Consider the following 12,582-nt stretch of genomic DNA (forward strand, 5'->3'; position numbering starts at 1 on the left):
GGCTCTGTGACTAAAAGACTGGTGTGTACTGTGGCTCTGTGACTAAGACTGGTGTCTACTGTAGCTCTGTGACTAAAAGACTGGTGTCTACTGTAGCTCTGTGACTAGAAGAGCTAAGAGTACAAAACCCCTGGTCCCCTCTGTGTTACATGCTTCTGTGTTTTGTCTAAACAGTGACATATTCCCCCTCTCTAGATATGAGCTGCGTATTCGCTACCTTCCAAAGGGATTCCTGCACCGCTTCAGTGAAGACAAACCCACACTCAACTACTTCTACCAGCAGGTGAGACAGACAAGCAAAAAAATAATGTAATCAAGTGTGATTAATCACAAATTCAGAAATTACTTTCATTTGAGCAGTAATTTAAGATTTTTTTATACAAAAAGCTTTACAAGAATATTGATGTCTTGATTTTGTTGAAAGTAACGTTTGTGAAATCAGGTGAATTAGTAAAGCACACTTCCTTTAACCTCAATGTCAACTTTGACATCACATTGTTGTTTTTTGCTGTATAGATGATATATTTGGGATGTTTTCAGTGCATTGTGAATGCTTTCAGACAATGCGATTAATCACTATCAAAAAAACAAGTGCACTAAAATGACAAAAAGCAAACGAGTTTGCTGATGAACTCTGGCAGCCCTAAAACCCACACACCCCAAAACATTATCCATGGGAGTTGATTAACAGAGAGACAGCCTGGTTTCTAACAGGCCATTGACCACGCTATTTCAAAGCATACTTGGCTAGGCCTATTTATTCAACAACACTGTAACCGCAGGCATATAGCACTTCTAACAGTGTGTGTGTGTGTATGTGTTTGTGCAGCCATGTGTGCAAATTGTGTGTGTGTGTCTGAGGGATCCAAGCCTTTACTGTGTGTGTGGGAGTGTATGGGTGCAGTAGGGGGGAGGTATTAGGAAGTAACACATGGTGTGTAGCCACCCGCAGGGCTGTAGAAGCAGAGAGGTGAACTGGGTTAGTGAGCCTAGGTGGGCTCTGCCTGGTGTCGGGCGCTCTGGGGAAGAGAAACTCACTCCCATCCAGACGGGGGAGAAAAGAGGCCATTTTTACAGCAGTGAAAAACATTTGGACTCACTTGTGAGTTTTACTCTTGTGGTTTTAAAATTCAAAAGGCACATCTGAGCTATCTTTGTTTTAGGTGCATGGTAACAGTTGAATAACATGAGTAAAAAGAGGAAACCCGCACACTGCTTTGTTAGAATCACTGCTTTGCTAGTATTACTGCTTTGCTAGTATTACTGCTTTGCTGGTATTACTGCTTTGTTAGAATCACTGCTTTTTTAGAATCACTGCGTTGCTAGTATCACTGCTTTTCTAGTATCACTGCTTTGCTGGTATTACTGCTTTGCTAGAATCACTGCTTTGCTGGTATTACTGATTTGTTAGCATCACTGCTCTGTTAGTATCACTGCTTTGTTAGTATCACTGCTCTGTTAGTATCACTGCTCTGTTAGCATCACTGTTCTGTTAGCATCACTGATCTGTTAGCATCACTGCTCTGTTAGTATCACTGCTCTGTTAGCATCACTGCTCTGTTAGCATCACTGCTCTGTTAGCATCACTGCTCTGTTAGTATCACTGCTCTGTTAGCATCACTTCTCTGTTGGCATCACTGCTTTGTTAGTATCACTGCTCTGTTAGCATCACTGCTCTGTTAGCATCATTGCTCTGTTAGTATCACTGCTCTGTTAGCATCACTGCTCTGTTAGCATCACTGCTCTGTTAGCATCACTGCTCTGTTAGTATCACTGCTCTGTTGGTATCACTGCTTTGCTGGTATCACTGCTTTGCTAGTATCACTGCTTTGCTGGTATCACTGCTTTGCTGGTATCACTGCTTTGCTAGTATCACTGCTTTGTTGGTATCACTGCTCTGTTAGCATCACTGCTTTGCTAGTATCACTGCTTTGCTGGTATCACTGCTTTGCTAGTATCACTGCTTTGCTAGTATCACTGCTTTGCTGGTATCACTGCTTTGCTGGTATCACTGCTTTGCTGGTATCACTGCTTTGCTAGTATCACTGCTTTGCTGGTACCACTGCTTTTTATTAAGCTTTATTAAGCCTCGCTGCCTTCATCAGAGCTTTTTGAGAGCAGTGATTCTAGCAAGAGCAGTGTGCTGGTTTCCTCTTTGCTCTCATGGTTTTGCTGAGTGCCAGCTGAGAGGAAAATGGTACTGATGGAAGGTGAACGGTCAGTGTTTGAAGGGCTAATCATGGAGCATGAGAAGAGCTTCTGTCCTGAATTCAGTCTGGTGTGGAAGAACACCTTCTGGAAGCAGGATCTGTTTCCATGATCTACAGTGGCAGAATCAATGTCTGTATTGGTGTTAGAATACAAAGAGCCGGCGCTCAACATGACAAATGGGACATTCAGAGAGGACATAATAGCCTCTCGCTATCATTCAGAAACAAACACTCATCTGTCTCAGGAAATGTCTCGCTCTGTGTCAGTCTGCCAGTGTTGTGTTGCTATCACTGCAGGTGCACCCACCCAGCCTTTATCAATCAATATCACCGTTAGGTTCTTATGGGCTGTTATTACGGGTGATAAGATTTAATGTTTCTGCCACTGTTTGTCTCTCTCACTCTGTCTGTGTCTTTCTGTCTCTCTCTGGAGGGAGGGATGGATGGAGTATTTATTGAAGAGCTGTATAGCAGTAAGGTCCCCCTCAATGCTTTTGTCCCCTGTGTTCTACCCCTCATTCTAGAAGTCAGTGTGTTCTATCCTTTTTTATAGAAGTCAGTGTGTTCTACCCCTCATTCTAGAAGTCAGTGTGTTCTATCCTTCATTATAGAAGTCAGTGTGTTCTACCTCTGTCTAGAAGTCAGTGTGTTCTACCCCTCATTCTAGAAGTCAGTGTGTTCTATCCTTTTTTATAGAAGTCAGTGTGTTCTACCCCTCATTCTAGAAGTCAGTGTGTTCTATCCTTCATTATAGAAGTCAGTGTGTTCTACCTCTCTGTCTAGAAGTCAGTGTGTTCTACCCCTCTGTCTAGAAGTCAGTGTGTTCTACCCCTCTGTCTAGAAGTCAGTGTGTTCTACCCCTCTGTCTAGAAGTCAGTGTGTTCTACCCCTCTGTCTAGAAGTCAGTGTGTTCTACCCCTCTGTCTAGAAGTCAGTGTGTTCTACCCCTCTGTCTAGAAGTCAGTGTGTTCTACCCCTCTGTCTAGAAGTCAGTGTGTTCTACCCCTCTGTCTAGAAGTCAATGTGTTCTACCCCTCATTTTAGAAGTTAGTGTGTTCTACCCCTCATTCCAGAAGTCAGTGTGTTCTACCCCATTCTAGAAGTCAGTGTGTTCTACCCCTCATTCTAGAGGTCAGTGTCTTCTACCCCTCCCTCTAGAAGTCAGTGTGTTCTATCCTTCATTCTATAAGTCAGTGTGTTCTATCCTTCATTCTATAAGTCAGTGTGTTCTACCTCTCTGTCTAGAAGTTAGTGTGTTCTACCCCTCATTCCAGAAGTCAGTGTGTTCTACCCCATTCTAGAAGTCAGTGTGTTCTACCCCTCATTCTAGAGGTCAGTGTCTTCTACCCCTCCCTCTAGAAGTCAGTGTGTTCTATCCTTCATTCTAGAAGACAGTGTGTTCTATCCTTCATTCTAGAAGACAGTGTGTTCTATCCTTCATTCTAGAAGACAGTGTGTTCTATCCTTCATTCTAGAAGACAGTGTGTTCTATCCTTCATTCTAGAAGTCAGTGTGTTCTATCCTTCATTCTAGAAGTCAGTGTGTTCTATCCTTCATTCTAGAAGTCAGTGTGTTCTATCCTTCATTCTAGAAGTCAGTGTGTTCTATCCTTCATTCTAGAAGACAGTGTGTTCTATCCTTCATTCTAGAAGACAGTGTGTTCTACCCCTCCCTCTAGAAGACCGTGTTCATGTGTGATATCTGCTCGCTCTGCTCTGTGTAAAGCCCCCATACTCCCTCCATACAGAAACATCAGGGCCCAGATTCACAAAACCTTCTTAAGACATTTCTTCTCAACTGCAATTGTTTACTTAACTATAGAAAGTTAAGCAAAGTTGCTATACCTCTAAAAGGTTATTGGAAATGTTATTGCGTTATTTCTTATGTTTCTCCTTAAGCAAAAAGTTAAAGTATTAGATTCTTGAAAATAAAGTTATTGGATTTGTTCTTGGAAATTATGTTAATTCCAAGATAACTAAACCCTTGTCTTAAACTCAGGGCAGTGAGAAAATAATCACAATCTTCATCTGAAAGTTTCAGTATTTATTATTAGACACTCAAATAATCTCAGTATGAAACATGCTAACATGATTGCCATTGCTAGCTACATAGCTAGCTAAAAAAGTTTGTAAGAAGATATTTGAGAAGTTTGTAAGAAAATCATGAAATCTTAATATATTGGTAAGGAATCGCACATCTTATGAAGTTATTTTTTGGGGGGGTTCTTAAGAAGCTTCATACATTTTTGAGTATGAAGTGTTTTGTCAATCTGGGCCCAGGTCACCAGCTAGTCTTTAGTTTTTCAATACCAGAAAGTCAAGCATTTCTAAGCTAAAGCCACCTGTTCATTGTGTTGTTGGTTGCAGTATTCTAGTCTCCCGTTCTAAAACCAAATCAAAGTGTGTAGGTCATATGCACAGAAAAAAACAAATACTAGTGCAATGGGACAATAACATGAAAGCATGTCTTGGGTTCTGTCTTTCAGGTGAAAAATGACTACATGGTGGAGATAGCGGATCAGGTTGAGCAAGACATTGCACTTAAGTTGGGATGCCTTGAAATCAGGTCAGTTACAGTTATCCAAGATTGGTCAAATGTTCTGTTCTCTCACGGGCGCTAGCTAGCTGCCATGTTGTTACAGTTCTCATTGACACCCCCACTCACCAAGACATGTTTCCCTTACAGGAGATTCTTCCGGGAGATGCGAGGAAATGCTCTGGACAAAAAATCTAACTATGAACTATTAGAGTAAGTACCCTTTTGGCTTGATTGTCGTCTGTTAATAGCTTCGGTTTCTCTGCTCACTGTAAGAATCAACTATTCAGTCAATATTGTAGGTCTCTGTTGATCTTTACCCAGAAACAACAAGAGGAATTCCTATTAAGGGAATATAATGCATTTATTTATGTTAGCTCAAACATAATGTCCTGAGATATCCGACCTATATCTTTGATATCCTATAACCTCAATACACAAAATCATCTTGAAGTGGACTATTTGTACCTAGTACACTGAGATTAGTACCAATGGTATCGGCAGCCTTGCCTAGTGTGATAATGGGTTATATGATAACCATCCCTCATAAAGATCACGTAGGTCAACCTAGTGTGTTAATGGGTTATACAGTATGTGAACCATCCCTCATAAAGATCACGTAGGTCAACCTAGTGTGTTAATGGGTTATACAGTATGTGAACCATCCTTCATAAAGATCACGTAGGTCAACCTAGTGTGTTAATGGGTTATACAGTATGTGAACCATCCTTCATAAAGATCACGTAGGTCAACCTAGTGTGTTAATGGGTTATACAGTATGTGAACCATCCTTCATAAAGATCACGTAGGTCAGTGGTTCTCAAACCTCTCCTGGGGACCAACAGACGTTTCACAATGTTGTTGTAGCCCTGAACTAGCTCACCTGATTCAACTAGTCAAGGACTTAATGACTAGTTGACAATCTGAATCAGGTGTGCAAGCTGTGGAATAGTTAAAATACATGGAGCATCTGGGAGTCCCCGAGGAGAGGTTTGAGAACCCCTGGCAAAAGAGCTGTGGCCATTTTGAAACCCCCTCCAGGGTCTTAGGTCTGCGGGGCCAACATGCTTGTCTGAGCTATGCTATTTGATAAAGTTTGAAAGGTCACCTTAGTCGTGCCTGTTCCTAACAATGCATTCCAATTAGTCCTTTTGTCATATGCTCGGGCCTTCAGTCTCTAACTAGGCTAATCACTAACATCCCTCCTCTCTTTTCTCTCTGTATTGATTGAAAATAATGGAGGTACCTTCATATATCTTATGCCTGATGGATGAATAGGAGAGGGGGAGAGAGACCAAGACCTCACATTGTGTTCTGCCTCCTTTCAGAGGGAAGAATCTCTCTCACACCTCCTTCCTTATGCAGGGAAAATGTATGGCTGCATCCCAAAATGGCACACGATTCCCTACATAGTGCACTATGAAGCCCTATGGACCCTGGTCAAACGTAGTACACTATAAAGGGTGCCATTTGGGACGTAACCCAATGTCCTACTTGGCTGGCTCCAAGGATATGCAAAGTTAAGGGATTTATTAATTCCACTGGGCCTGTGGGCAGGTTGTAAGGCAGGGCACTGCTAGCTGAGAAACATGCCTAACAAGATATGCAGACATGGGGCTCATTGTGTTGGCTAGCATTAGTTACAGGTCAATCAATCCACTTACCCACATACACAGAGCCCAACACTGAGGGGGAAGGGGAGGAAAGGAAGGGGAGAGAGGGGGATGTACGGGAGTGAGAGAAAGAGGAGAGAGGAAGAGAGAAGGGAGGGAAGGAGGAGAAAGAAGAGGAGTATGAGGAGAGGAACAGAGAGGAGAGAAGGGGAGATATGGGGAGGAGGAGGAGGAGAAAGAGAGGAGAGGAGGAGATAAGGGTGGATGTGGGAAGGGAGGGAGAGAGAAAGAAAGAAAGGGTAGCAGGGACACTCCAATCAGAGCGTACTTCCAGTCTGGGTGACTGATGGCTAACAAGGTGACATGGAGGGAGAGAAAGGGGAAGGAGAGGAGGGAAAGAGGGAGGTTCAACCTGGTTGGAAACTTGGATTACTGTAGTGCCCGGGATTAATACTGAGCATAGGGGAAATCATAATGTCTTTCAGCACTGCTAAAACTACAGAACAGGTTTCCTCTTGATTTAACACATAGGGGCGGCAGGGTAGCCTAGTGGTTAGAGCGTTGGACTAGTAACCGGAAGGTTGCAAGTTCAAACCCCCGAGCTGACAAGGTAAAAATCTGTCATTCTGCCCCTGAACAGGCAGTTAACCCACTGTTCCTAGGCTGTCATTGAAAATAAGAATTTGTTCTTAACTGACTTGCCTGGTTAAATAAAGGTTAAAAAAATATATAAAAAATAAAAACATAGCTAGGCTACATCCTTTTGTCATTATACTACATACTAAGCGCCTAAGCGCCAATCTGTTTGTGCCATCATGCCAACTCATTGTCGTGGCATACAGATCCTCAAATACACCTGCAGTGCCTTGAGAAAGTATTCAAACCCCTTGACTTTTTCCACATTTCCTTGTTACAGCCTGAATTTAAAATGGATTCAATTGAGATTTTGTGTCACTGGCCTACACACAATACTCCATAATGTCAAAGTGGTATCGGTACCAAGTCCGTGTGCAGCGGTACAGGTTAGTTGAGGTAATTTGAAAATGTAGGTAGGGGTGAAGTGGCTATGCATAGATAATAAATAGCGAGTCGCAGTACTGTAAAAACAAATGGGGGGGGGGTCAATGTAAATAGTCTGGTGGCCATTTGATCAATTGTTCAGCAGTCTTATGGCTTGGGGTTAGAAGCTGTTAAGGAGCCTTCGGTCCTAGACTTGGCGCTCCGGTACCGCTTGCTGTGCGGTAGCAGAGAAAACAGTCTGACTTAGGTGACTGGAGTCTCTGACAATCTTTTGGGCTTTGCTCTGACACCGCCTATTATATAGGTCCTGGATGGCAGGAAGCTTGGCTCCAGTGATGTACTCGGCCGTACGCACTGTCCTCTGTAACACCTTACGGTCGGATGCCGAGAAGTTGCCATACCAGGCAGTGATGCAACCGGTCAGGATGCTCTCGATGGTGCAGCTGTATAACTTTTTGAGGATCTGGGCATCCATGCCAAATGTTTTCAGTCTCCTGAGGTGAAAAAGGTGTTGTCGTGCACTCTTCACGACTGTCTTGGTGTGTTTGGACCATGATAGTTCATTGATGATGTGCACACCAAGGAACTTGGAACTCTCGACCCGCTCCACTACAGCCCAGTCAATGTTAATTGGGGCCTGTTTGGCCTAGCCTTTTCCTGTAGGCCACGATCAGCTCCTTTGTCTTGTTCACATTGAGGGAGAGGTTGTTTTCCTGGAACCACACTGACCTCCTCCCTATAGGCTGTCTCATTGTTGTCGGTGATCATGCCTACCACTGTTGCATGGACTGTGTGTGCAATAATATTGTTTAACAAGATTTTTGAATGACTACCTCATCTCCGTACCCCACACAAACAATTATCTGTATGGTCCCTCAGTCAAGCAGTGAATTTCAAACACTTATTCAACCACAAAGACCAGGGAGGTTTTCCAATCCATCACAATGAAGGACACCTATTAGTAGATGGGTAAAAAAATAAAACTAACATTGAATATCTCTTTAAGCATGGTGAAGTTATTAATTACACTTTGGATGGTGTATCAATACACCCAGTTACTACAAAGATACAGGTGTCCTTCCTAACTCAGTTGCCGGAGAGGAAGGAAACCTTCAAATAATAGTTTGTTTAATAGCTGTGATAGGAGAAAACTGCGGATGGACCAACAAAATTGTAGTTACTACACAATACTAACCTAAATGACAGCGTGAAAAGGAGGCCTGTACAGAATAAAAAATATTCTAAAACATGCATCCTGTTTGCAATAAAGCACTAAAGTAAAACTGCAAAAAGAAATGGCAAAGAAATTAATTTTATCTCCTGAATACAAAGTGGTATGTTTGGGGAAAATCCAACACAACACAACACATTACTGATTACTACTCTTCATATTTTCAAGCATGGGGGTGGCTGCATCATGTTATGGGTATGCTTGTCATCGGCAAGGACAAGGGATTTATTTTAGGATAAAAAGAATAGAGCAAAGCATAGGCATGATCCTAGAGGAAAACCTGGTTGTCTGCTTTCCAACAGATACTGGGAAATAAATGTACCTTTCAGCAGAACAATAACCTATAACACAAGGCCAAATATACACTGGAGTTGCTTACCAAGATGACATTGAATGTCCCTAAGTGGCATAGTTACAGTTTTGACTTCAATCAGCTTTAAAATCTATGGCAAGACTTGAACATGGCTGCCTAGCAATGATCAACAACCAACTTGACAGAGCTTGAAGAATACAAAAAATAAAGTGCAAATATTGTACAATCCAGTTGTGCAAAGCTGTTAGAGACATACCTGGAAAGACTCATAGCTGTAATCGCTGCCAAAGGTGATTCTAACATGTATTGACTCAGGGGGGTAGATAATTATGTAAATTAGACATTTCTGTATTTAATTTTCAATAAATTTGCTAAAATGTTTTCACTTTGTTATTATGGGGTATTGTGTATAGATGTATATATATATATATATTGAATCCATTTTTAATTCAGACTGTATCACAGCAAAATATGTAATAAGGCAAGGGGTTATCAGCAAAGCTTCATCATGTTAATGCCAAAGCAGCATCCATTTTCCGGCAGCTTTTCTGGCCTTGGCCTTATAAATGATGTTGATTGATTCTGGCCCGGTGGAACGCAAATGGCCATGGGAGCGCCTCGTGTTTTAACAAGCTATCTTTTCATAGAGCCCTTAGGATGAATTGATTGTGTGGGAGGGAGGAATTTAAAGGCTTTAAAACCTACACTGTGACTCTTCTTCTCTACTCTACTCCATCTCAAGGACCCTCTCTCTCTCGGTCTTTCTCTCTCTCTCTCTCTCTCTCTCTCTCTCTCTCTCTCTCTCTCTCTCTCTCTCTCTCTCTCTCTCTCTCTCTCTCTCACTCTCACTCTCACTCTCTCTGGTTAGTCATTAGCCAATGTCCTGTTTAGCTGTTTTTACATCCCCTTTTCTCCGTACACAGACCGATAAGCTATAGTATTCAGAAGGTAGTAATAACCCTTGAATTATTCCACATTTTGTTGTTTTACAGCCTAAATTAAATAGATTGCTTTTGTCAAAATTCTACTAATAAAACCCCATAATGACATAGTGAAAACATGTCTTGCCATAGATTTTAAAGCCGATTTAAGTCAAAACTGTAACTATGCCACTCAGGGACATTCAATGTGAAAAGGTGAATTCATCTCCCAGTGTCCGGTGGAAAGCAGACTGAACCAGATGTACCTCTAGGATCTTGCCTGTGCTTAGCTCCATTCCGTAGATTAAAAAAAATCTTGAATAGCTCCCCAGTCCTTAATGATTACAGGCATACCCATAACATGATGCAGCCACCACTTTGCTTGAAAATATAACATTTGTTTTCAGGACAATTTTTCTGCTGTGTTACTTTAGAGCCTTATTGCAAACAGGATGTAGGTTTTGGAATATGTTTTATTCTGTACAGGCGTGCGTCTTTTCACTGTCATTTTGGTTAGTATTGTGGAGTAATTTCAATGTTGTTGAGCCGTCCTCAGTTTTCTCCTATCACTGCCATTAAACTATGTAACTGTCTTAAAGTCTCCTTTGTCCTTCTTCCCCTTCCTCTGTGTTTGAAATTCGCTGCCTGACTAAGGGACCATACAGATACTGTAATTGTGTGTGTGGGGTACAGAGATGAGGTAGTCATTCAAAAATCTTGTTAAAAACTATTATTGCACACAGACGGAGTCCATGCAACTTATTATGTGACTTGTGCACATTTTTACTCCTGAACTAATTTGTCAAAATTCCCCTTTGACATTATGGGGTATTGTGTTTAGGCCAACAAACAACAGTATATTTCATCAATTTAAAATCAGGATTTAACACAACAAAATGTGGAAAAAGTTCAGGGGTGTGAATACTTTCTGAAGGCACTATGTTTTGTGAATAACAGCAGGTAGCCTAGCGGTTAAGAGTATTGGGGGAGTAACCGAAAGGTCGAATGGTTCGAAATCCCGAGCCGACAACGTGGAAAATCTTGTCAATGTACTTGTCAATGTACTCTTGAGCAAGGCACTTATCCCTAATTGCTCCTGTAAGTTTAGATAAGAGCGTCTGCTAATGACTAAAATGGCAATGTCGACTTCAGAGGCCTGAGCTGCAGTATTCACGTTAGATACTGTATGTCCCACTAATGACCCTGAGTAAATGGATGTGTTTCTCTCCTGTTTCCCTGGTAGATCAGTATCAGAGAGTTACAATTCTGAGACGGGGTCAAGTACACATCTAGGATCAGCTTCTAATCCTGACCTTAACTATTAGTGTGGAAAATGCAAAACTGACCCAAGATCAGCATTTAGGGGCAACTTCATCACACCAATTCAGTCAGTGGACTATGGATGTGTTGATATTTATCCAAAAGTAGACAATTAGCATTCATTGCTAAAGTGAAAGTTTTTTTTTTTTTTTTACGTTTCTTTTTTAACTAGGCAAGTCAGTTATGAACAAATTCTTATTTTCAATGACGGCCTAGGAACAGTGGGTTAACTGCCTGTTCAGGGGCAGAACGACAGATTTGTACCTTGTCAGCTCGGCGATTAGAACTTGCAACCTTTCAGTTACTAGTCCAACGCTCTAACCACTAGGCTACCCTGCCGCCCCAAAGGGAGAGTGAAAGTTTTGCATTCACCTTTGTCTTGCTAAACTGATGTTCTCCTTTTCCTCTGCTCTTTTTTTCTTTACAGAAAAGACGTGGGCTTAAGAAGATTCTTCCCCAAGAGTTTATTGGATTCAGTCAAGGTGAGTTGATGCTTCAGAAACATTTCCTTATTCTTCCAGAGTTGTTGATGAGAAAACATCTCTAAGGTCCAGTCAGTCTCCAATGTATTCTCCGAGATAGCACCCCAGCTTCATGTCAATGTACCACGCACTGAAGATTCCATATTTCATTTCCTGCCCTCTGAAGTGTCTTATGGTACAGGCTCTTTGTTCCAACCTTGTACAGGCAGAGTTGGCCTAGTTCTGGGCTTAGCCTCCCTCGTACATACAGGCCTGTGTGGGGGGATTAGCCCCAGCTGAATCAAACCCACTCATCTGTCAACTCCTCTCATCTCACTAGACAACAGCACCTGACATCTGACGAGTCCTCTCATCTCACTAGACAACAGCACCTGACATCCACTGAGAACAAACAGTGGGAAAATGATGCTATTTACTGTAATATTTAGGCTAGCTAAAAACCAGTGGGGAAATGATGCTATTTACTGTACTTTATAGGCTAGCTAAAAACCAGTGGGGAAATGATGCTATTTACTGTACTTTATTGGCTAGCTAAAAACCAGTGGGAAAATGATGCTATTTACTGTAATATTTAGGCTAGCTAAAAACCAGTGGGGAAATGATGCCATTTACTGTAATATTTAGGCTAGCTAAAAACCAGTGGGAAAATTATGCTATTTACTGTAATATTTAGGCTAGCTAAAAACCAGTGGGAAAATTATGCTATTTACTGTAATATATAGGCTAGCTAAAAACCAGTGGGGAAATGATGCTATTTACTGTAATATATAGGTTAGACCCATGCACAGCCAAGTACACAGTTGGGTATTTTGTGTTATTGCACTAGTCAGTTTAAGCAACTCCTGAAAGGGTAATTGCGCATCTGTCTGTCTTGTCTGCCATTGGCCGAATCCACTAATGTCTGTGTGTATGTGTGTGTATGCACCCACGCTCCCCAG

General features: G+C 41.8%; 1 protein-coding gene across 12 annotated transcripts in view; it reads left to right on the forward strand.

Annotated features, from left to right (window-relative positions):
* Positions 1–12,582, forward strand: part of LOC124012359 (focal adhesion kinase 1-like) — a 220,413-nt gene that overhangs the window by 134,255 nt on the left and 73,576 nt on the right. For 11 of the 12 annotated variants that reach the window (XR_006834715.1, XM_046325898.1, XM_046325899.1 and 8 more), the window contains 4 exons: positions 196–283; positions 4,696–4,775; positions 4,896–4,958; positions 11,590–11,644. Coding sequence is in view for 11 of the 12 variants with exons in the window: in XM_046325898.1 (XP_046181854.1) it covers positions 196–283; positions 4,696–4,775; positions 4,896–4,958; positions 11,590–11,644 (286 nt within the window). In the remaining variant the exon portion in view is untranslated. Of the gene's footprint in view, positions 1–195; positions 284–988; positions 1,103–4,695; positions 4,776–4,895; positions 4,959–11,589; positions 11,645–12,582 lie in introns of those variants that run through there. The other variant, XM_046325900.1, reaches the window with a different exon arrangement.

Source organism: Oncorhynchus gorbuscha, linkage group LG24, assembly GCF_021184085.1.
Source record: "Oncorhynchus gorbuscha isolate QuinsamMale2020 ecotype Even-year linkage group LG24, OgorEven_v1.0, whole genome shotgun sequence".
NCBI lineage: Eukaryota > Metazoa > Chordata > Actinopteri > Salmoniformes > Salmonidae > Oncorhynchus > Oncorhynchus gorbuscha.